At 40.4% G+C, this 26442-nt stretch overlaps 1 protein-coding gene across 6 annotated transcripts in view; it reads right to left on the minus strand.

Annotated features, from left to right (window-relative positions):
• The window catches only part of LOC126293707 (protein spindle-F), a 127264-nt gene that overhangs the window by 30397 nt on the left and 70425 nt on the right, over positions 1-26442 (minus strand). For all 6 annotated transcript variants that reach the window (XM_049987019.1, XM_049987020.1, XM_049987018.1 and 3 more), the window contains exon 5: positions 24010-24253. In XM_049987019.1, coding sequence (XP_049842976.1) covers positions 24010-24253 — 244 coding nt within the window. The remainder of the gene's footprint in view (positions 1-24009; positions 24254-26442) is intronic.

Below are 26442 nucleotides of genomic sequence, written 5' to 3' on the forward strand. Positions count from 1 at the left end.
CTCCTCTGCAAATGTGGAATTAAAAAGTGTTCTAAATATGTACCATTTTGTGTCAACAGCATTTGTTTTCCTCAACTGCGATGAAAAAATTTACGTAGTTACAACATAAAGTCTCATTAACTGCCAATTAAATAATTTCTTAATTCTAAGGTAATTTTGAGGGTATGTACGTACTTTATTAATTTTGCTAATGTTCACTACTAAAAAAACTGTATTGTAATGATGAAGAACTACTGTAAAACTTTGTGGTAGAGACACTGACAAATTCAGGAATGGCAATAATATTGCAAGATGCAAGTGCCTGCAAGACAGAGAGGTGGAATAGTTGCAAGTTATCCACAGTGAAGTATGGACGCACAGTGTCAATACTCGGGTACTTAATGAAGTGCGTACTGTCGATATGGTGTTTCGAGTACACTAAGGGATCATAAATGGATGAGCGATCACACGTCTGGTCACAGTACAAAACGTGCAATAAAAATTGGCAATTGAAGTACTGGAAGAAGAATACTGTGTGGCCAAAGGTATAAAAAGTTGTTAATTGAAAAGAAGAGCCTGTAGCCAATAAAATATTGCCACCGAAGGCATTACTATGTCGCACCATCTGCAATTCGGCACAAAGTAAGGTCGAGCCCTGTAACTGATTATGCTACTTCACTAACCTTTGGAATGATCCTATCTTTTCAAACTGAGAGAAATTAAATTGTACTTGCCAGTTCAGTTGGCTTAAAATCAATCAGTTCATAAAACTAGGTGCAGTAATAATTAACTAAAGCTCATTGTGCACTGTGGTGTTCGTACTGGAATTTTTCAGCAACGGAGTAAAGCTGTGCAAACTGAAAGTATCTTCAAAAAAACTGAAAGTATCTTCAAGCTGATACTAAAGAAAATTTTTACTAAAGTGACTACTATCATTTTGTTGCATGTTTGCAAATATTAAAGCTATTTTAGTAATATTGATGTTGCCAAAGTTATTGCTGTTACTTAATAAAGTCATTATAATATTATTTATTACAAAAAAGTGCTTAGTTGAGGCTATTTGCTTCACAAAACCTGACAACAAATAGCATTACAATGAGTAGTGTTGCTAAGTCCATTCATATCTTATGCAGTCATTGATGAGCTCTATTAATTATAAGGAATTTCCATACTTTAGTAACTGACTTTAATGTACTTTTTCATAAGTACTGCCTACCTTAACATTTGAGATTATTTACAAAATTTCAGTTTCAATTTCATAATTAACAATTTTAAGTGTTTCCTCGCTTTTGGGCTGGGAGCCAGAATTTATTATTCTCTAATCAAAATTACATTCAACATCAGCTATCTATTCAAAATTAAAACTAACTATAGAGTCACGTATTTCCTTACAAAATTCCTTTCTGATCATTGACAAACATGACAAGTATCTGTGCAACAGCAATCAAGTTTTAATCTCGGTTTTATTCTTTTGGTTAGCATTATTTTTCAGAATCGATGCTTTTTCTCTAAAATATGGAACACGAGCGGAGGTGCTTAGTCGCAATAGGCACAATAAAAAGATCAAAACAATTACAGCTTCCGGCCATTAAGGCCTTTGTCAGGAACACACACACACACACACACACACACACACACACACACACACACACACACACACTGTAGTAACCAAAACCAACTGCAGGAGCGCCTTCGGCTGCAGATTGGAGCCGCCAGGTGGGGAAGCCGACGGCGGTGGAGTACGCACCACCGGGTAAACACAAGGATGAGTCGGACGACAGACCAACGACAACCGACAACAACCGACTATGACCGACACAACAAGGAAGAGATAAACAACAGAGGCTTGTAGAAACCACAACACCAAACACCAACAGCAAATCCACTCGGAACCAGAGCCAGGAAATCCACTCGGAACCAGAGCCAGGTAAATGTCAGCAACGACCAGAACGCAGTACCGCCGAGATAGACACAAAATCCAGAGCGAGTACCAGACTGACTGGACTAAGGCAGAGCGGGTTCCTATATATGAAACCGGAAGGAGCGGCTATTGGCCACAGTCTGCTCATGGTGTTGCGGTGGCGCCCTCGCTGCGCGAGAGCCGCTGCGAGGAAGAACCACCACGGATGTCGAGCCCTCTATGGGCTGGCCACGTCCATTTGTTCTGGCGCGTGTTAGACTTCCGCGGCGGGATATACTAGACACACACACACACACACACACACACACACACACACACACACACACACACACACACACACACACGACCATGGTCTCTGACTGCTGAAGTCAGACTACGAGCAGCAGCGCATGATGGGAGAGGTGGTGGGGGTAAGGAGGAGGCAGGGGTCAGGAGGGGAGGAATAGCAGGGTATAGGGTGGGGAATGTTCAAGTGGTGCTATATGGTGAGTAGCAACTATCCTTTTCATTATTTAAATAAAATATGGCATTTCAGTCTTCGATCGCTATTCTTTATTATCAATCGATTACCAGTTTCGGGCTAGCTGCCCATCTTCAGATCATATGTTGTCGTTACAGAGTAACTTGTCCGTACAGAATACACGGTTAACTGTCATAAGAAAAGTCATTATTAACAATAATTCTGGCACAGTACAAAACACTCCTTTGTCACAGATATTCTTCAACTCCAACAACGACGGTACTCTGAGGATATACACAGAACGTGAGAAACATTTGAAACTATTCTCGTTAGGGTTTTGTGCCTCATCTGTAAAAACAGAACCCTCATAGGTTCGCTTTGGTATCTGTCTATCTGAATGTCAAGAACTGTTTTTCTCAGGAATGGGTAGATGTATCAAGTTCAAATATACAGAGTGGCGCACATAAAACCGGCCCAAACCGGAATGCGAACGCCCGTGAGTAGCATTACTAAATTGTCAGTTTCTTTGGCACTTTCAAGAAGCAGTAGCGTGTGAGTAGTTGACAAGGAGAGTAGTTATTTTAAACCACGTACTTCATTGGCGTGTGGACGAGGGTAAGCGTACACATTACTGTAACTGGTTGCTGTAAAATATCGCAGGGGGATATCTTGATCCGTTTCTCCCTTTTTCGACTGGTGAAGCTCGATTTCCTCTCTCGTGTTACGTTAATTCACAAAATGCAAGACACTGGGCTACAGAGAATCCCAATGGCATACTGCAAAAGCGATTACACAATTTAAAAATTGGTGTATAGTGTGCCATGTCTGGTAACAGAATTATCGGGCCACTGTTCTTCAACGAAACTGTCAACATACATGTTTAATTGCAACTCTACAATGAATTTTCGGCTCTGTTAACTCCAAACGAAAAATGTTGTGCATATTTACAGCAAGGTGGGGCAACTTGTCATACGTCGGATTTGCCCTTGTTGTTGTTGTTGTTGTTGTTGTTGTTGTTGTTGTTGTGATATTCAGTCCTGAGACTGGTTTGATGCAGCTCTCCATGCTATTATATCCTGAGCATGCTTCTTCATCTCCCAGTACCTATTGCAACCTACATCCTCCTGAATCTGCCTAGTGTATTCTTCTCTCGGTCTCTCTCTATGAATTTTACCCTCCTCACTGCCCTCCAATACTAAAATGGTTTTCCCTTGATGCCTCAGAACATGTCCTACCAACCAATCCCTTCTTCTAGTCGAGTTGTGCCACAAGCTCCGTTTCTCCCCAATTCTATTCAATACCTCCTCATTAGTTATGTGATCCACCTACCTAATCTTCAGCACTCCTCTGTGGCACCACATTTCGAAAGCTTCTATTCTCTTCTTGTCTAAACTAGTTATCAACCACGTTTCACTTCCATACATGGCTACACTCCGTACAAATACTTTCAGAAACGACTTCCTGACACTTAAATCTATATTCGACTACATTCCATTATCCTCATTTTGCTTTTGTTGATGTTCATCTTATATCCTCCTTTCAAGACACTATCCATTCCGTTCAGAAGCTCTTCCAAGGGGAACCTCAATGTTTTTATTTTACCCCTGCCACCTTCAGAATTTGAAAGAGAGTATTCCAGTCAACACTGTCAAAAGCTTTCTCTAAGTCTACAAACGGTAGAAATGTAGGTTTCCCTTTCCATAATCTATCTTCTAAGATAAGTCGTAGGGTCAGTACTGCCTCATGTGTTCCAATATTTCTACAGGATCCAAATTGATCTTCCCCGAGGTCTTACTCACCAGATGGTAGAGTTTTGTCAGGACTCGCTCTCCCAAGGCTGTCAGTAAATCTAATGGAATGTTGTCTACTCCCGGGGCCTTGTTTCGACTTAGGCCACCCCGCTCTCCCGACTTGTCACAATGTGACTTTTACGTCTGGGGATTTCTAAAGGCTAGAATCTACAGCAACGATCTCAGAACACTTGACAAATTAAAAAACAACATATGTGAAGAAATTTCGAACCTTCCAGAAAAAGTACTGAAAAGTGTTTTCCTTAACATGCTTCAACGTGCACAACTTTGCTTCGATGTTGGTGGAGATCACGTTGAACACAGATTTTAAATTCCTATCTAAAATATGCTTATTAAACTAATGAAAGTAAATCTGTTACTTAAACCATTAATTACATACTTAATAATGAAACTGTGCAATAAAAATTTAAGAAAGCAATGATGTTCGTTGATTTTCTTCATACATATTCCTTTCAGCACAGGGGCCGGTTTTACATGCGCCACTCTGTGTATCATATTTTAAGGTCTGTGCTCCCTTGGAGGAGTAAAAATTTTAAGCTTTTAAGATGATACAATTAAAAGATACAGCTATTTATGTATCATACTCGAAAACTCACTCACAAACAATAGGGTGCTTCCCATTAACCTTGATTCATGAAATTTGTCAAGAAGCAAGGTTTCACAGTATGCGTAAAGGGAAAAAATCAAAAAATTGTTAATTTGAAACTGTACCACGAGAAAAGAAATTTTTGTTCATTTGTTATCCACCCATCTGCCTGTCTGTCTTGTAAGACCCCTTTTTCTCTTATACAAGTTGGCTTGTCAAATTCAAATTTACGTCACAACTTAAGTCTATGCTCCAACGGCCATGTACAGACTTTACGCTTGTAAGTCAGCAGAATCAAGCAAATCGGTCATTTATGTCACAAATCTTGAGACTCGCAAACTCAATCACTCTTCCCATTGACCTGGAAACATGACATTTGGCAAGAAGCAAGGTTTCACATTACAAGCAAAGTAAAAAGATCTAGTTGAATTTTAATTATACCAGAGATGGAAAGTTGCTACTCACCATATAGCGGAGATGCTGAGTCACGATAGACACAATAAAAAACTTCACACAATTAAAGCTTTCGGCCATTAAGGCCTTTGTCAGCAGTAGACACACACACACACACACACACACACACACACACACACACACACACAGACAGACATAAACGCAACTTGCACACACATCTGCAGTCTCAGAGCTGAGACCACACATCAAACAGCAGCACCAGTGCATGTTGGGGGTGGTGACTGGGTGTGGGTAAGGAGGAGGCTGTGGCAGGGGCAGGGAGGGGGAGGGGAAGGGGAGGGGGAGGGGTAGCATGGTGGGAGTGGCGGACAGTGAAGTGTTGCAGTTTAGACGGAGGGCAGGAGAGAAGGTGAGGAGGGGGGCAGGGGTAAGTAGCAGAAAGGAGGGAAATAAAACAAAATTACAAGACTGGGTGTGGTGGTGAAATGATGGCTGTGTAGTGCTGGAATGGGAACAGGGAGGGGGCTGGATGTGTGAGGACAGTGACTAATGAAGGTTGAGGCCAGGAGGGTTACGGGAACGTAAGACGTATTGCAGGGAAAGTCCCCACCAGCGCAATTCGGAAAAGCTGGTGTCGGTGGGAAGGATCCGTATGGCACAGGCTGTGAATCAGTCACTGAGATGAGGGATATCATGTTTGGCAGCGTGTTCAGCAACAGTGTGATCCACTTGTTTTTTGGCCACACTTTGTCGGTGGCCATTCCTGCAGACATACAACTTGCTGGTTGCACAGTGATTGCAGCTTAGCTTGTAGATCACATAGCCCTGCCCTTGATGGTATAGGTGATGATGGTGACCGGAATGGAGTAGGTGGTGGTAGGAGGGTGTATGGGACAGGTCTCGCATCTAGGTCTATTACAGGGGTATGAGCCTTGAGGTAAGGAATTGGGGGTTGTGTAAGGACGGACGAGTATATTGTGTAGGTTTGGTGGACGGCGGAATACCATGGCAGGAGGGGTGGGAACAATAGTGGGCAGGACATTTCTCATTTCATGGCACAACGAGAGGTAATCGAAACCCTGGCAGAGAATGCAATTCAGTTGCTCCAGTCCCGGTTGGTACTGAGTTACAAGCGGAATGCTCCTCTGTGGTTGGACTGTGGGACTTTGCTGAAGTTTTCAAAAAAAATGTATGAGATGTGAGAACCAAAACCACTTACAAATCAATACAAACCCAAGAGGATGGCATTTTAACAGCAATTTTTTGAAAGTGAACAATCCTGTGACTCTACTGTGACTGTTGCCTAAATTTGGGTGACACACATCATCTCCGAGATGAAAAGACAATCAGTGCAGTGATAGCATCCCCCCCCCCCCCCCCCCCCAACTGCTGCTAGGAAAAAAGAATCATGGCTTCTGTCTCTACGAATTGTAAAGGAATTCTTATTGAATTTTTACCCCAGAGGATGTGGTATTATGAAAATTACGGAGGATGATACAGAACAAAACTGTGGCAATATAACAAATGGAGTGAGCTAACTGCACGTTCCCACATAGCCGTGCAACTAACTGACACACCGATTTATTTTGTTGGGACCCTCCCAACATCCTTGATCTGGCACCTTCCCATTTTAATCTTTTCATCCCTCTGAAGTTGTTTGTGGGCAGGAAAAGGCTTTTTTTACCAGTGACGAGGTACAGAATGCTGTCGAGCAGTGAGCCAAAGAGGCAGCGGGAGACTTTTTTTGATGATTGTATCAGAGAGCTTGATCCTTAACTCACAGAGTTCATCGAGAACAGAGGTGACTACGTCAAAAAGCAGTGTGATGTATATCTGTGAAAAATCTAAATTTTTAAAATATACTACCTTTTTTCCTTTTTTAAATAATGGAAACTACAGGTGAGAGTATCAAAAATGTAGGAAAAGGCAGACGGCTACTTACCACAAAGGAGACGTGTTAGGTTGCAGACAATTAAAAGACACTTACATAGAGCTTGCAGTCACAGACTTCGTCAGCAAAAGAGAAAAACATACCGTGCATACACAAAAGCGAGCACATACGATCACCGACTCCTGCAGCTTGGGCCGGAATGTTGGCAGTCACATGCTGAAAGCTTTATGCAAGTGTCTTAATTGGCGCGTCTCCAACTTAATGTGTCTTCTTTACGGTAAGAAGCAATACATCTTTTCCTACATTGTTTACATTACCTTTTTGATTTTTAAGTAATTGGGTGTTAATTTCTGTAGATGCTTTTTATACCAATATGCAAATGGTCAGTATCCAGCTACATCTAATGCTGAGTAGCCAATCTATAAATTTTGTATTCCATCTCACTGACACAATGCATGTATATCATCTGCTATTTGTACAGACATGTTGAAACAGGGTGTATATGCGGCCAAGAAAAAAAATCCCTGATTTTTCTAAGTTGTTGTTGTTGTTGTTGTTGTTGTTGTTCTCAGTCCTGAGACTGGTTTGATGCAGCTCTCCATGCTACACCATCCTATGCAAGCTTCTCCATCTCCCAGTACTTAACTGCAACCTACATCCTTCTGAATCTGCTTAGTGTATTCATCTCTTGATCTCCCTCTAGGATTTTTACCCTCCACGCTGCCCTCCAATGTTAACTTTGTGATCCCTTGATGCCTCAGAACATGTCCAGCCAACCGGCCCCTCCTTCTTGTCAAGTTGTGCCACAAACTCCTCTTCTCCCCAATTCTATTTAATACCTCATCATAAGTTATATGACCTACCCATTCTTCTGTAGCACCACATTTCGAAAGCTTCTATTCTCTTCTTGTCCAAACTATTTATCGTACATGTTTCACTTCCATACATGGCTACACTCCATACAAATACATTCAGAAACGACTTCCTGACACTTAAATCTGTAATCGATGTTAACAAATGTCACTTCTTCAGAAACTCTTTCCTTGCCATTGCCATTCTACATTTTATAACCTCTCTACTTTGACCATCATCAGTTATTTTGCTCCCCAAATAGCAAAACTCCTTTACTACTTTAAGCGTGTCATTTCCTAATCTAATTCCCTCAGCATCACCTGACTTAATTATCCTTGTTTTGATTTTGTTGATGTTCATCTTATATCCTCCTTTCAAGATACTGTCAATTCCGTTCAACTGCTCTTCCAAGTCTTTTGCTGTCTCTGACAGAATTACAATGTCATCAGCGAACCTCAACATTTTTATTTCTTCTCCATGTATTTTAATACCTACTCCGAACTTTTCTTTTGTTTCCTTTACTGCTTGCTCAATACACAGATTGAATAGCATCGGGGAGAGGCTACAATCCTGTCTCACTCCCTTCCCAACCACTGCTTCTCTTTCATGCCTCTCAACTCTTATAACTGCCATCTGGTTTCTGTACAAACTGCAAATAGCCTTTCGCCCTGTATTTTACCCCTGCCACCTTTAGAATTTGAAAGAGAGTATTCCAGTCAACATTGTCAAAAGCTTTCTCTAAGTCCACAAATGCTAGAAATGTAGGTTTGCCTTTCCTTAATCTATTTTCTAAGATAAGTCGTAGGGTCAGTATTGCCTGACGTGTTCCAACATTTCTGCGGAATCCAAACTGATCTTCGCTGAGGTTGGCTACCACCAGTTTCTCCATTCGTCTGTAAAGAATTCGCGATAAGTGTTTTGCAGCCGTGACTTATTAAACTGATAGTTCGGTAATTCGCACATCTGTCAACACCTGCTTTCTTTGGTATTGGAATTATTATATTCTTCTTGAAGTCTGAGGTTATTTATCCTGTCTCATACATCTTGCTCACCAGATGGTAGAGTTTTGTCAGGACTGCCTCTCCCAAGGCCGTCAGTAGTTCCAATGGAATGTTGTCTACTCCTGGGGCCTTGTTTCGACTCAGGTCTTTCAGTGCTCAGATCTCCCAGTTAAAAATGCACTTTATCTCCCCCCCCCCCCCCCCCCCCCCCCATGAAAATACACTTCTTCCAAGGTGAAAATACACTTTTTCCACAATAAGCGACAGTGTGCTTTCCCTCGGAGCTATAAAAACATCAATCCTTTGAATGGTAAAGGCATTATACACCAGCGAGAACTTCCCTGCTATTTAGAAAACACGACAAGGGGAAAGAAAAAGAAACGCATTTTGGCAAGATCTTTGAGGTAAAACATTTACGGTACATACTGTCATATTAGGAATTTGAATTCTGTCAAACACAGCATGTTAGTTTCTGAAGTGTTGAAACAGAAATTGCAGTGCGCTGTTGTAAGCCAATCGTAGATCATGTTACATGATGTCTTCAGCCAATTACAGCAGATAATCAGAGCACAGGACACATGATGTAGTAAGCAAATGGCAACATCACTGTTAAGTAGTGTGAACACGCAAATGGTAAAAGTTAATGGTTTAAATTAAACACAGTATTGCTACAAGAAAAGCTACACTTTCACGTGTAACACTGATCTTGAAGAATAATAAGCCGCAGGAAAATGTAAGCTATCACATATAACATTGGTCATTTTCGCAGGTGTTACACACAAATGTGCCAGTACAATTTTAAACAATGACATTAATGTCTAGTCTTCTGGGCTCAAAATTATTCTAAGTGGCTCGTCCTGAAAGTTTTAAGTTTTAAATGAGAGTCAAACACTCTGTATTTAAGAAATTCATTGCAGATTCTCACACGTAACACAGTTCACCTTGTGTAAAAGAAAATTTCCATCAAAAACAACGTTTTTCGAAGAACTATTCACAGTATTTTTCCACGATCTCTTAAGACGTGGGTTCGTTTTAGCAGCTGCCAGAGAGAACCAGGAAACAGGTGTTACCGCGCACGGGCAGTTACGATGACACAGGAAGTCCGTATATTCGTACACATAATAGCATTAAGAAATCTTACATGACGTCATAAAAAAAATAGGACATCAGAGGTTACTCCAAAAGCATCGGAATAGAATAAACCGTATTAAAATGCATAATTCGGCTTAAAGCACTAATACATATCTCCAGATTCACAATGAAGTAAACCCCCAACCTGATATTCTCAGTGTGCTTTTCAGGATTCAAATTTCTTGGAGTACCAGTACAGTATTGTCTCATGTCTGATTCATTTTTTTGGCATGACAACTTGTGTGCCTGAAGAAGAAAATGTGCACTTGAAATTCAGTGAACAATTGAAACTAGCAGATACTGTGGAATGAAACACTTTGTTTCTTATAAACTGACTGCATCTCCACAAAATATTAATAAAAGCCACATTTATTTATAGTCAAGGGGAATGAAAGGGAAGCAGCGGTTGGGAAGGGAGTGAGACAGGGTTGTAGCCTGTCCCCGATATTATTCAATCTGTATATTGAGCAAGTAGTAAAGGGAAAAAAAGAAAAATTCTGAGTAGGTATTAGAGTCCATGGAGAAGAAATAAAAACGTTGAGATTCGCCAATGACATAGTAATTCTGTCAGAGACAGCAAAGGACTTGGAAGAGCAGTTGAATGGAATGGACAGTGTCTTGAAAGGAGGATATAAAATGCTCATCAACAAAAGCAAAACGAGGTTAATGGAATGTAGTCGAATTAAGTCGGGTGATGTTGAGGGAATTAGATTAGAAAATGAGACACTTAAAGTAGTAAAGGAGTTTTGCTATTTGGGGAGCAAAATAACTGATGATGGTGGAAGTAGAGAGGATATAAAATGTAGTCTGGCAATGGCAAGGAAAGTGTTTCTGAAGAAGACAAATTTGTTAACATCAAGTATAGATTTAAATGTCAGGAAGCCGTTTGTGAAAGTATTTGTATGGACTTCAGCTATGTATGGAAGTGAAACATGGACGATAAATAGTTTGGACAAGAAGAGAATAGAAGCTTTTGAAATGTGGTGCTACAGAAGAATGCTGAAGATTAGATGGGTAGACCACATAACTAATGAAGAGGTATTGGGTAGAATGGTGGAGAAGAGAAGTTTGTGGCACAACTTGACTAGAAGAAGGGATCGGTTGGTAGGACATGTTCTGAGGCATCAAGGGATCACAAATTTAGCATTGGAGGGCAGCGTGGAGGGTAAAAATCATAGAGGGATACACTAAGCAGATTCAGAAGGATGTAGGCTGCAGTAGGTACTGGGAGATGAAGAAACTTGCACAGGATACAGTAGCATGGAGAGCTGCATCAAACCAGTCTCAGGATTGAAGATGACGACGACGACAACAACAACAAAAACAACATCACATTTGTTCAACAAACCGACAAAGAAAACTTTCATTGCTGTGCCAGGCGATTAATGCTTAACTGCCAAAAATGTGGAAATAAAATAAAATCAGCAAACTGAAACTAATAACAGCCTTCCGTATCTATGCGCACATATTTTAATTGACTCGAAAGCTCCACGCCACAGAAATCCGTTTGGTTTTCATTTGATGTGTGGACTGTAAATGAAGAGGAAATAGGACATCAGGAAACAGCAAAATGACTAAACGAAAACACGGGTCACTATCCCCTTCCCCACTAAAACAAAGACCGGTCTGCGCACGCACGAATCTGGCACCTTGGGCTCACCACAAAAATGTTTCTGTGTAGCACAACTGCTTCTGCCACACTTCAAGTAGCAACAAGCGGGAGAGGGCACTGCTCGTATGCAACTCAACTGCACACGCACCCGCTGGCAACTGCTCAAAATGAACTTGATGTAAACAGTTGTGACACCACGCTCATTGGAAGCAGTTTGCTGTTACAAAGTATTCCATAGTCTTTGTCCTAAAGCCCTTGACACATTTTGCTGTTTATCAGTTCTTACCAGTCAAAATTGCAAAAAATTAACTGAAGACTAAAACAATAAAAAATACCCAGATTTCTAGAAAGTTCCTGGGTTTTTCCTGGATTTTCCGGTTGACCTCAAGTGTATACACTCTGCATAACTTGTGGGATATGTTTTGGTGTAAATCACATGTACAGCTGAGAACTAGCTCCAAAACACAACCACGTTTCTGCTTTTTAGTAGGCATATGTTGCATCAGCTTTTGCTAGAGATGCACTCACTGACTGTGACCACCATAACAATTACATCAAAATGGTAGCAGCACTTCCATATGCTTCATATATCTGAACCACACTTTTACTTGTTTCAATCAGTACCAAAGCAACAATTATTGAAATACGAATAATTATATGGAGTATCAAAACAATTTCGTGAGTGTACGGAAGATTTCTCAGTCGGAGGACACAGTACATCGTATCGAGACGGAAAGTCTTCGACAGATGTAGAAGCAGCTTCAGGTGTGACCCAGGGTAGTGTCTTCGAGGCCTTGTCGGTAATGTCATGTATTGATGACTTGGGGGGGGGGGGGGGGGGGGGGGGAATAGTACACTTAGAATTATTGTAGATGATGCTGTTATGTATGCCAAAGTATTACTAGAAGGGAAAAAAAAAATTAAAAAACAATAAATTAAAAAACAGCCACTCGAAATTAGAACACGCTATCATTTCAAAGTGGCACATAGATAGACTCCTCCTTTTTAGTGTTCAGAAATGTAGAATTGTGCACAACATAAAAAGTAGTATCATATGACTATGTCAATAAGTCACAGTTGGAATGAGTCAACTCTTTCAAATACCTGTGTCAAACAATTTGCAAAGATATGAAATACAGTGTCATTATAACTAAAGTTTCACTACTTGAGCCACTATAAATGAAAAACTATTTTCTGTACGCCTATCTAACTTTACAGGAATGATGTTCAGACTGTGTGCTGCCAGATCTGTCGGCAGGAGCGTCAGTGTCACAACTTGCTGCTAGGTGCCACTGCCGGTACGGTGACCTGGGGCCGAAACACGAGTGTGCATTACAGTTGCATTCTTGTTTAAGGTCCTTACTCTGTCCATTCTTGTTTTCCCCTTAACTGCTCTGAGAAATTTAGCTTCCCTTGCTTGCTGTCAGCTACAGTCCCTGTCTGTCATTATCCAAGTTCCTCCTCCATAGGTGACAACAGGGAAGTAATAATTCTTATACATAAGCAGTTTTGCTTTTTCTGAAACTTTCTTATTCCAAAGCAAGGTGTTTCATTGTTTGGTAGAAATTGCCTCCCTTCTGTAACCTCCTATCAATTTCATTGGTTATTCTTCCATCACTAGATATTTCACTCACTAAATAAGTGAAACTGTTTGCCACTTTCAGGACTTCTCCATTCAAAGTAATATTTCTGTTGATCCCTTTGTCTCTTCCAAATACCATTACTTCACTCTTATCTTTATTAATTTTTAATCCATACCTTTTCATTATTTCCTTCCACACATCAAGTTGTTACAGTACATCTACCTCTTTACGTTCCATATTACTATATCATCTGCAAAAATCATCTTTTTGTCTTTTTCTTTTACTATATCTCTAACTGCCCTATTCATTCCTAAGTCCTCGTCTTATTTCGAAGTATTCAGAGTTCCACAACGGTGTTCTAATTCTACAATGGTGTCCTCTGTACATTGTCTTTATAACAATAATGTATCCATCTTCTATATCTACCTTCTTCATTTCTTCCCAGAGTCTTTCCGTGTCAACTGAGTCATATGCCTTTTCTATGTTTATAAAAACCATTATCACCCTTTTGTTATACTCCCAACTTTTTTCCATCAATTGGCGGATAGAAAATATCAGGTCGACCATGCTTCTTCCTTTCCTAAACCCATGCTGTTCTTCCCTCAGTTCCTCTTCTATCTTTTCACTTATTCGATTTAGTAAAATCCTTTCAAAAATCTTGCCTGTATGACTCATAAGGGTTATTCCTCTGTAGTTTTTACAAAGTCGTTTATTGCCTTTTTTGAAGATGGGAACAAAGTCTCTTCTTCTCCAATCGTCAAGTATTGTATTATTTCTCCACACACTTGATAGTACTCTATACAGCCACTGCATTCCCACTGGACCCGCTGCTCTTATCATGTCCACCGATACTTCTTCAGGTCCTGGGGCTTTAACCCCCTTTCATCTTCTCCACAGCTATTTCCATTTCTTCCCATGTAATTTGTCTTAATTCTGCTTCCCAACTTCTCTCAATTTCTCCATTATTTTTTGTTTCCTCATGAACCTGCTCCTCAGTGTTTAACAGCTTCTTAAAATGTTCTTTCCAGAGATCTTTTATATTCCCTGGATCTTCAATCACAGTATCATCCTCTGTTTCCATCTTTACTGGTACTTCAGAAGCCTTCCTTTTATTTTTCATCATTTTATAGAACATTTTCTTATTGCTCTTCACATCTTCAAGTTTTTTTTGTAAACTCTTCCCATGCCTTTTTCTTTGCTGTTTCCACTATTTCTTTGCACTTCTTCTTTTACTCTATATACCTTTTATGGTCCTCATCATTTTTAGTCTTCCACCACTTTCTCCATGCTCCATTTTTTATTCTAACTGCTTGGATTGTGGTATCATCCCACCAACTTGTCTGTCTTACTTTCTCCTTTCCAGATGTTCTACCACATACTTTTTGTGCTGTTTCGACTAAAGTGTCTTTAAATGAACTCCGTTGTTTTTCTACATTGCAGACAACTACTTTTGGAAATTCTTGTGTGATTAATCCTCTATACTTCTCAGCACTTTCACTCTCCTTCAGTTTCCAATCCCATATCCTCATCACTTACTTCTTTTTCTATTTTTCAAGCACGGATTCATTTTCCGCTGTCCCACCAGTAATCTATGGTCTCCACCTGCACTCACAATTGGGATTACCTTCACATTTGTTACTTTCTCTCCCCATTCTCTATCTATTAGGATATAATCAATTACACTTTTGGTTCTTCCATCCCAACTCTATCTGGTGATAACATGACTTTCTCTCCCCCATGAACCATGGACCTTGCCGTTGGTGGGGAGGCTTGCGTGCCTCAGTGCTACAGATGGCTGTACTGTAGGTGCAACCACAATGGAGGTGTATTTGTTGAGAAGCCAGACAAATGTGTGGTTTCTGAAGAGGGGCAGCAGCCTTTTAAGTAGTTGCAGGGGCAACAGTCTGGATGATTGACTGATCTGGCCTTGTAACGCTAAACAAAATGGCCTTGCTGTGCTGGTACTGCGAATGGCTGAAAGCAAGGGGAAACTACAGCCGTAATTTTAAACCGAGGGCATGAAGCTTTAAATGATGATGGCGTCCTCTTGGCTAAAATATTCCAGAGGTAAAATAGTGCCCCATTCGGATCTCCGGGTGGAGAGTACTCAGAAGGACGTCATTATCAGGAGAAAGAAAACTGGCGTCCTATGGATCGGAGTGTGGAATGTCAGATCCCTTAAATCTGTCTCGGTGTGTGAAAATTTAAAAAGGGGAAACGGATAGATTAAAGTTAGATATAGTGGGAATTAGTGAAGTTCGGTGGCAGGAGGAACAAGACTTCTGGTCAGGTGACTACAGCGTTATAAACACAAAATCAAATAGGGGTAATGCAGGAGTAGGTTTAATAATGAACAAAAAAATAGGAGTGCGAGTAAGGTACTACAGACAGCATGGTGAACACAGTTCTGTGGCCAAGATAGACATGAAGCCCATGCCTACTACAGTTATACAAGTTTATATGCCAACTATCTCTGCAGATGAAGAAGAAATTGATGAAATGCCTGATGAGATAATAGAAATTATTCAGGTAGCGAAGGGAGACGAAAATTTAATAGTAATGGGTGACTGGAATTCGAGAGTAGGAAAAGGGAGAGAAGGAAACATAGTAGGTGAATATGGATTGGGGGTAAGAAATCAAAGAGGAAGCCGTCTTGGAGAATATTGCGCAGAGCATTACTTAATCATAGCTAACACTTGGTTTAAGAATCATAAAAGAAGGCTGTATACATGGAAGAATCCTGCAGATACTAGAAGGTATCAGATAGATAATATAATGGTAAGATGGTTTTTAAATTGTAAGACATTTCCAGGGGCAGATGTGGACTTTGACGACAATCTATTGGTTATGAACTGTAGATTAAAACTGAAGAAACTGCAAAAAGGTGGAAATTTGAGGAGATGAGACCTGGATAAACTGACTGAACCAGAGGTTGTACAGAGTTTCAGGGAGAGCATAAGGGAACAACTGACAGGAATGGGGGAAAGAAATACAGTAGAAGAAGAATGGGTAGCTTTGAGGGATGAAGTAGTGAAGGCAGCAGAGGATCAAGTAGGTAAAAAGACGAGGGCTAGTAGAAATCCTTGGGAAACAGAAGAAATATTGAATTTAATTGATGAAAGGAGAAAATATAAAAATGCAGTAAATGAAGCAGGCCATAAAGGAATACAAACGTCTCAAAAATGAAATCGACAGGAAGTGCAAAATGGCTAAGCTGGGATGGCTAGAGGACAAATGTAAGGATGTAGAGGCTTATCTCACTAGGGGTAAGATAGATACTGCCTACAGAAAAATTAAAGAGACCTTTGGAGAAAAGATAACAACTTGTATGAATATCAAGAGCTCAGATGGAATCCCAGTTCTAAGCAAAGAAGGGAAAGCAGAAAGGTGGAAGGAGTATATAGAGGGTCTATAAAAGGGCGATGTACTTGAGGACAATATTATGGAATTGGAAGAGGATGTAGATGAAGATGAAATGGGAGATACGATACTCCATGAAGAGTTTGACAGAGCACTGAAAGATCTGAGTGGAAACAAGGCCCCAGGAGTAGACAACATTCCATTGGAACTACTGACGGCCTCGGGAGAGCCAGTCCTGACAAAACTCTACCATCTGCTGAGCAATATGTATGAGACAGGCAAAATACCCTAATACTTCAAGAAGAATATAATAATTCCATTCCCATAAAAAGCAGGTGTTGACAGCTGTCAAAAATAACCTAACTATGAGTTTAATAAGTCACAGCTGCAAAATACTACCGCAAATTCTTTACAGACGAATGGAAAAATTGGTTGAAGCAGACCTCGGGGAAGATCAGTTTGGATTCCATATAAATATTGGAACATGTGAGGCAATACTGACCTTATGACTTATCTTAGAAGAAAGATTAAGGAAAGGCAAACCTACATTTCTAGCATTTGTAGACTTAGATAAAGCTTTTGACAATGTTGACTGGAATACTCTCTTTCAAATTCTAAAGGTGGCAGGGGTAAAATACAGGGAGCGAAAGGCTATTTACAAACTGTACAGAAACCAGATGGCAGTTGTAAGAGTTGAGGGGCATGAATGGAAAGCAGTGGTTGGGAAGGAAGTGAGACGGGGTTGTAGACTCTCCCCGATGTTATTCAATCTGTATATTGAGCAAGCAGTGAAGGAAACAAAAGAAAAGTTTGGAGTAGGTATTAAAATCCATGGAGAAGAAATAAAAACTTCGAGGTTCACCGATGACATTGTAACTCTGTCAGAGACAGCAAAGGACTTGGAAGACCAGTTGAACTGAATGGAGAGTGTCTTGAAAGGAGGATATGAGATGAACATCAACAAAAGCAAAACGAGGATTATGGAATGTAGTCGAATTAAGTCGGGTGATGCTGAGGGAATTAGATTAGGAAATGAGATGCTTAAAGTAGTAAAGGAGTTTTGCTATTTGGGGAGCAAAAAAACTGATGATGATAGAAATAGAGAGGATGTAAAATGTAGACTGGCAATGCCAAGGAAAGCATTTCTGAAGAAGAGAAATTTGTTAACATCGAGTAGAGATTTAAGTGTCTGGAAGTCATTTCTGAAAGTATTTGTATGGAGTGTAGCCATGGAAGTGAAACATGGACGATAAATAGTTTGGACAAGAAGAGAATAGAAACGTTCGAAATGTGGTGCTACAGAATAATGCTGAAGATTAGATGGGTAGACCACATAACTAATGAAGAGGTATTGGATAGAATTGTGGAGAAGAGAAGCTTGTGGCACAACTTGACTAGAAGAAGGGACCGGTTGGTGGGACTTGTTCTGAGGCATCAAGGGATCACAAATTTAGCATTGTAGGGCAGCATGGAGGGTAAAAATTGTAGAGGGAGACCAAGATATGAATACACTAAGCAGATTCAGAAGGATGTAGGTTGCAGTAGGTACTGGGAGATGAAGAAGCTTGCACAATATAGAGTAGCATGGAGAGCTGCATCAAACCATTCTCAGGACTGAAGATAGCAACAACAACAACAACAACAACAACAACAACAACATCTCCTCATTAGTTATGTTGTCTACCCATATAATCTTTTTCTTTCTTTTGTAGCACCACATTTCAAAAGCTTCTATTCTTTTATTACTTAAACTGCTTATTGTCCATGTTTAACTTCCACACATGACAATACCCCACACAAATACTATCAGAAAAGAATTCCTGACACTTAAATCTATACATGATGTTAACAAATTTCTTTTCTTCAGGATCACTTTTCTTGCCATTGCCCTCTACATTTTATATCCTCTCTACTTTGACCAGCATCCGTTATTTTGCTCCCCAAATAGCAAAACTCCTGTACTACTTTAAGTGTCTCATTTCCTAATCTAATTCCCTTAGCATCACCCAACTTAATTCGACTACATTCCATTACCCTTGTTTTGCTTTTGTTGATGTTCATTTTATATCCTCCTTTCAAGACACTATCCATTCCATTCAACTGCTCTTCCAAGTCCTCTGCTGTCTCTGACAGAATTTCAATGTCATAGGCAAACCTCAAAGTTTTTATTTCTTCTCCATGGATTTTAATACCTACTCCAAACTTTTCTTTTGTTTCCTTTACTGTTTGCTCAATATACAGATTGAATAACATCGGGGATAGGCTACAACCCTGTCTCACTCCCTTCCTGACCACTGCTTCCCTTTCATGCCCCTGACTCTTATAACTGCCATCTGGTTTCTGTACAAATTGTATATAGCCTTTCGCTCCCTGTATTTTACCCCTGGCACCTTCAGAATTTGAAAGAGAGTATTCCAGTCAACATTGTCAAAAGCTTTCTCTAAGTCTACAAATGCTAGAAACGTAGGTTTGCCCTTCCTTAATCTAGCTTCTAATATAAGTCGTAGGGTCAGTATTGCCTCACGTGTTCCAAGATTTCTACGGAATCCAAACTGATCTTCCCCGAGGTCGGCTTCAACTAGTTTTTCCATTCGTCTGTAAAGAATTCGTGTTAGTATTTTGCAGCTGTGACTTATTAAACTGATAGTTCGGTAATTTTCACATCTGTCAACACCTGCTTACTTTGGGATTGGAATTATATTCTTCTTGAAATCTGAGGGTATTTCGCCTGTCTCATACATCTTGCTCACCAGATGGTAGAGTTTTGTGATGACTGGCTCTCCCAAGGCCATCAGTAGTTCTAATGGAATGTTGTCTACTCCCGGGGCCTTGTTTTGACTCAGGTCTCTCAGTGCTCTGTCAAACTCTACACGCAGTATCGTATCTCCCTTTTGATCTTCATCTACATCCTCTTCCAATTCCATAATATTGTCCTCAAGTACATCGCCCTTGTATAGACCCTCTATATACTCCTTCCACCTTTCTGCTTTCTCTTCTTTGCTTTGATTAGACAAGAATTAACTGGTGAAACTGTAAATGATGTTTTTCAGAAAATCATTAAGTGGTTCTCTGCAAATAGGTTCTCATTAAACTTTGACAAAACACAGTATATACAGGTCCACACAGCAAATGGAATGACCCCATTAATAGATATAGACTTCGATCAGAAATCGGTAGCTAAGATAGAATATTGTAAATTTCTAGGTTTATGCATTGATGAGGGGTTGAACTGGAAAAAACACATTGAGGATCTACTGAAACGTTTGAGTTCAGCTACTTATGCTGTTAGGGTCATTGCAAACTTTGGCGATATACATCTGAGTAAATTAGCTTACCACGCCTATTTTCATTCTCTGCTTTCGTATGCCATCATATTGCGGGGTAACTCATCATTGAGTAAAAGAGTGTTCATTGCACAAAGGCGTGTAATCAGAATAATTGCTGGAGCTCATCCAAGATCATCCTGTAGACACTTATTTAAAGAGCTAGGGATCTTCACTGTAGCCTCACAATACATATATTCACTTATGAAATTTGTTATTAACAATCCGAACGAATTCAAAAGTAATAGCAGTGTACATGGCTACAACACTAGGCGAAAGGATGATCTCCACTACTCAAAGTTAAATCTAACGTTGGCTCAGAAGGGGGTAAATTATGCTGCCACAGAAATCTTTGGTCACTTACCTAATATCATCAAAAGTCTGACAGATAGCCATATAGCATTTGAAAGGATATTAAAAGAATTTCTTAATGGCAAGTCCTCCTACTCATTAGATTAATTCTTGGATATAGTAAGTGGGTGTTGTTGTTGTTGTTGTTGTTGTCTTCAGTCCTGGGACTGGTTTGATGCAGCTCTCCATGCTACTCTATCCTGTGCAAGCTGCTTCATCTCCCAGTACCTACTGCAACCTACATCCTTTTGAATCTGCTTAGTGTACTCATCTCTCGGTCTCCCTCTACGATTTTTACCCTCCACGCTGCCCTCCAACGCTAAATTTGTGATCCCTTGATGCCTCAAAACATGTCCTACCAACCGATCCCTTCTTCTAGTCAAGTTGTGCCACAAACTTCTCTTCTCCCCAATCCTATTCAATACCTCCTCATTAGTTACGTGATCTATCCATCTTATCTTCAGTATTCTTCTGTAGCACCACATTTCGAAAGCTTCTATTCTCTTCTTGTCCAAACTAGTAATCGTCCATGTTTCACTTCCATACATGGCTACACTCCAAACAAATACTTTCAGAAACGACTTCCTGATACATAAATCTATATTCGATGTTAACAAATTTCTCTTCTTGAGAAACGCTTTCCTTGCCATTGCCAGTCTACATTTTATATCCTCTCTACTTCGACCGTCATCAGTTATTTTACTTCCTAAATAGCAAAACTCCTTTACTACTTTAAGTGTCTCATTTCCTAATCTAATTCCCTCAGCATCACCCGATTTAATTTGACTACATTCCATTACCCTTGTTTTGCTTTTGTTGATGTTCATCTCATATCCTCCTTTCAAGACACTGTCCATTCCGTTCAACTGCTCTTCCAAGTCCTTTGCCGTCTCTGACAGAATTACAATGTCATCGGCGAACCTCAAAGTTTTTACTTCGTCTCCATGAATTTTAATACCTACTCCAAATTTTTCTTTTGTTTCCTTTACTGCTTGCTCAATATACAGATTGAATAACATCGGGGAGAGTCTACAACCCCGTCTCACTTCCTTCCCAACCACTGCTTTCCATTCATGCCCCTCAACTCTTACAACTGCCATCTGGTTTCTGTACAGTTTGTAAATAGCCTTTCGCTCCCTGTATTTTACCCCTGCCACCTTTAGAATTTGAAAAAGAGTATTCCAGTCAACATTGTCAAAAGCTTTCTCTAAGTCTACAAATGCTAGAAACGTAGGTTTGCCTTTTCTTAATCTTTCTTCTAAGATAAGTCGTAAGGTCAGTATTGCCTCACATGTTCCAACATTTCGACGGAATCCAAACTGATCCTCCCCGAGGTCCGCATCTACCAGTTTTTCCATTCGTCTGTAAAGAATACGCGTTAGTATTTTGCAGCTGTGACTTATTAAACTGATAGTTCGGCAATTTTCACATCTGTCAGCACCTGCTTTCTTTGGGATTGGAATTATTATATTCTTCTTGAAGTCTGAGGGTATTTCGCCTGTCTCATACATCTTGCTCACCAGCTGGTAGAGTTTTGTCATGACTGGCTCTCGCAAGGCCGTCAGTAGTTCTAATGGAATGTTGTCTACTCCGGGGGCCTTGTTTCGACTCAGGTCTTTCAGTGCTCTGTCAAACTCTTCACGCAGTATCGTATCTCCCATTTCGTCTTCATCTACATCCTCTTCCATTTCCATAATATTGTCCTCAAGTACATCACCCTTGTATAAACCTTCTATATACTCCTTCCACCTTTCTGCCTTCCCTTCTTTGCTTAGAACTGGGTTGCCATCTGAGCTCTTGATATTCATACACGTGGTTCTCTTCTCTCCAAAGGTCTCTTTGGTTTTCCTGTAGGCAGTATCTATCTTACCCCTAGTGAGATAAGCTTCTACATCCTTACATTTGTCCTCTAGCCATCCCTGTTTAGCCATTTTGCACTTCCTGTCGATCTCATTTTTGAGACGTCTGTATTCCTTTTTGCCTGCTTCATTTACTGCATTTTTATATTTTCTCCTTTCATCAATTAAATTCAATATTTCTTCTGTTACCCAAGGATTTCTAGCAGCCCTCGTCTTTTTACCTACTTTATCCTCTGCTGCCTTCACTACTTCATCCCTCACAGCTACCCATTCTTCTTCTACTGTATTTCTTTCCCCTATTCCTGTCAATTGTCCCCTTATGCTCTCCCTGAAACTCTGTACAACCTCTGGTTCTTTCAGTTTATCCAGGTCCCATCTCCTTAATTTCCCACATTTTTGCAGTTTCTTCAGTTTTAATCTACAGGTCATAACCAATAGATTGTGGTCCGAGTCCACATCTGCCCCTGGAAATGTCTTACAACTTAAAACCTGGTTCCTAAATCTCTGTCTTACCATTATATAATCTATTTGATACCTTTTAGTATCTCCAGGGTTCTTCCACGTATACAACCTTCTTTCATGATTCTGAAACCAAGTGTTAGCTATGATTAAGTTGTGCTCTGTGCAAAATTCTACTAGGCGGCTTCCTCTTTCATTTCTTAGCCCCAATCCATATTCACCTACTATGTTTCCTTCTCTCCCTTTTCCTACACTCGAATTCCAGTCACCCATTACTATTAAATTTTCGTCTCCCTTCACTATCTGAACAATTTCTTTTATTTCATCGTACTTTTCTTCAATTTCTTCATCATCTGCAGAGCTAGTTGGCATATAAACTTGTACTACTGTAGTAGGTGTGGGCTTCGTATCTATCTTGGCCACAATAATGCGTTCACTATGCTGTTTGTAGTAGCTTACCCGCATTCCTATTTTCCTATTCATTATTAAACCTACTCCTGCATTACCCCTATTTGATTTCGTGTTTATAACCCTGTAGTCACCTGACCAGAAGTCTTGTTCCTCCTGCCACCGAACTTCACTAATTCCCACTATATCTAACTTTAACCTATCCATTTCCCTTTTTAAATTTTCTAACCTACCTGCCCGATTAAGGGATCTGACATTCCACGCTCCGATCCGTAGAACGCCAGTTTTCTTTCTCCTGATAACGACATCCTCCTGAGTAGTCCCCGCCCGGAGATCCGAATGGGGGACTATTTTACCTCCGGAATATTTTACCCAAGAGGATGCCATCATCATTTAATCATACAGTAAAGCTGCATGTCCTCGGGAAAAATTACGGCTGTAGTTTCCCCTTGCTTTCAGCCGTTCGCAGTACCAGCACAGCAAGGCCGTTTTGGTTAATGTTGCAAGGCCAGATCAGTCAATCATCCAGACTGTTGCCCCTGCAACTACTGAAAAGGCTGCTGCCCCTCTTCAGGAACCACACGTTTGTCTGGCCTCTCAACAGATACCCCTCCGTTGTGGTTGCACCTACGGTACGGCCATCTGTATCGCTGAGGCACGCAAGCCTCCCCACCAACGGCAAGGTCTATGGTTCATGGGGGGCGGGGAGTAACTGGGTATATTAAAAAAAAAAAAAAAAAAACTGAGTGTCATGTAATATTTTGTCTAATGTAATATCTTGTATAGACACCTTTTATTAACCGGACACGTTCCACATCATTATGAAGTGTCGTATTCATGATCTATGGAACAAGTACTAATCTAATCTAACCTGGCTCAATGAAGAACCTCCTACGGTGCCACCGAATCACTCTACTAAGGTCATACAATGTGGGGAGTGACGACTAAACTGTGAGGGAGACTGCAAATGCTCACTCACCACTGAGAACATCAGAAAGGACACCTTACCTTTTCGCGAATTGAAAGCGGCGAAGAGGGCGCATATTTGGACCTGCTGGCGGCGCAGCGCGTCCCGCGCCGTCGCCAGCTTCTCCGACAGCACCCGGACCTCCTCCTCCGCTTCCTCCAACGCGTCTTCGCCGGCCGCCTCGTGCGCCCGGTACGAGAAGCCGAGGTTGCGGACCGCAGCCTGAGAAGCGGCCCCGTCGCACGCCGGACCCTCGTCGCTGTGGTCGCTCTGCAGCTCCACCATCTGGAGGGAACACGGCACACTTCTCTTGTCACCAGATCGAGCAGGTTACCGAGCGAGCTATGTATTCCATAAAATTGAATGGCCCACAAACCTATTGTCTGGCACAAAACTGTACTGAATCCAGACAACAGACATTGTTATAACTTTTGTGAATATAAAACAGGTGGCAAAGCTAGAACTGTAACAGTCTAAACTAAATACTGGAATTTACAACTATAGTTTTTATCAGAGGCTCGTCTGTGTTTTGAAAGCAATATATGAAAACTGGAAAACTAAAAATGACGAAGACCATAAAAGGTATATAGAGTAAAAGAAGAAGTGCAAAGAAATAGTGGAAACAGCAAAGAAAAAGGCATGGGAAGAGTTTACAAAAAAAACTTGAAGATGTGAAGAGCAATAAGAAAATGTTCTATAAAATGATGAAAAATAAAAGGAAGGCTTCTGAAGTACCAGTAAAGATGGAAACAGAGGATGATACTGTGATTGAAGATCCAGGGAATATAAAAGATCTCTGGAAAGAACATTTTAAGAAGCTGTTAAACACTGAGGAGCAGGTTCATGAGGAAACAAAAAATAATGGAGAAATTGAGAGAAGTTGGGAAGCAGAATTAAGACAAATTACATGGGAAGAAATGGAAATAGCTGTGGAGAAGATGAAAGGGGGTTAAAGCCCCAGGACCTGAAGAAGTATCGGTGGACATGATAAGAGCAGCGGGTCCAGTGGGAATGCAGTGGCTGTATAGAGTACTATCAAGTGTGTGGAGAAATAATACAATACTTGACGATTGGAGAAGAAGAGACTTTGTTCCCATCTTCAAAAAAGGCAATAAACGACTTTGTAAAAACTACAGAGGAATAACCCTTATGAGTCATACAGGCAAGATTTTTGAAAGGATTTTACTAAATCGAATAAGTGAAAAGATAGAAGAGGAACTGAGGGAAGAACAGCATGGGTTTAGGAAAGGAAGAAGCATGGTCGACCTGATATTTTCTATCCGCCAATTGATGGAAAAAAGTTGGGAGTATAACAAAAGGGTGATAATGGTTTTTATAAACATAGAAAAGGCATATGACTCAGTTGACACGGAAAGACTCTGGGAAGAAATGAAGAAGGTAGATATAGAAGATGGATACATTATTGTTATAAAGACAATGTACAGAGGACACCATTGTAGAATTAGAACACCGTTGTGGAACTCTGAATACTTCGAAATAAGACGAGGACTTAGGAATGAATAGGGCAGTTAGAGATATAGTAAAAGAAAAAGACAAAAAGATGATTTTTGCAGATGATATAGTAATATGGAACGTAAAGAGGTAGATGTACTGTAACAACTTGATGTGTGGAAGGAAATAATGAAAAGGTATGGATTAAAAATTAATAAAGATAAGAGTGAAGTAATGGTATTTGGAAGAGACAAAGGGATCAACAGAAATATTACTTTGAATGGAGAAGTCCTGAAAGTGGCAAACAGTTTCACTTATTTAGTGAGTGAAATATCTAGTGATGGAAGAATAACCAATGAAATTGATAGGAGGTTACAGAAGGGAGGCAATTTCTACCAAACAATGAAACACCTTGCTTTGGAATAAGAAAGTTTCAGAAAAAGCAAAACTGCTTATGTATAAGAATTATTACTTCCCTGTTGTCACCTATGGAGGAGGAACTTGGATAATGACAGACAGGGACTGTAGCTGACAGCAAGCAAGGGAAGCTAAATTTCTCAGAGCAGTTAAGGGGAAAACAAGAATGGACAGAGTAAGGACCTTACCAAGAATGTATGAGAGAAGAAATTGAAAAAAAGAGATTAAGATGGTATGGGCATGTTAAGAGGATCCCCAAAATTATGGAAGAACTAAAGATGGATGGAAAAAGACCTAGAGGGCACCCAAGAACACAGTGGAAAATGAGAGTGAGAATATCTGTAGAAAGGAGAGGTGTGACCTGGCAGCAAGTGGAGGAAGAAAAGTGGTGGGAGAACCGAGCCAAGTGGAGAGGACTCGTCAGCACCCAGACCCGGCAGTAGCTGGAGTGGGATTCAGAGAGAGATAGATAGTTTTTATAAGAATACGGCATTTTTAACTGCGGTGACAGTTTACTGTATTTATGATAAATATAATTAGACATAATTGGGCATACAAATTTTCCTTTGCTTCGTTAGACATTAAAAGGTATCGTGACAATGCGA

This window comes from Schistocerca gregaria, chromosome 10 (assembly GCF_023897955.1).
Source record: "Schistocerca gregaria isolate iqSchGreg1 chromosome 10, iqSchGreg1.2, whole genome shotgun sequence".
NCBI classification, from domain to species: domain Eukaryota; kingdom Metazoa; phylum Arthropoda; class Insecta; order Orthoptera; family Acrididae; genus Schistocerca; species Schistocerca gregaria.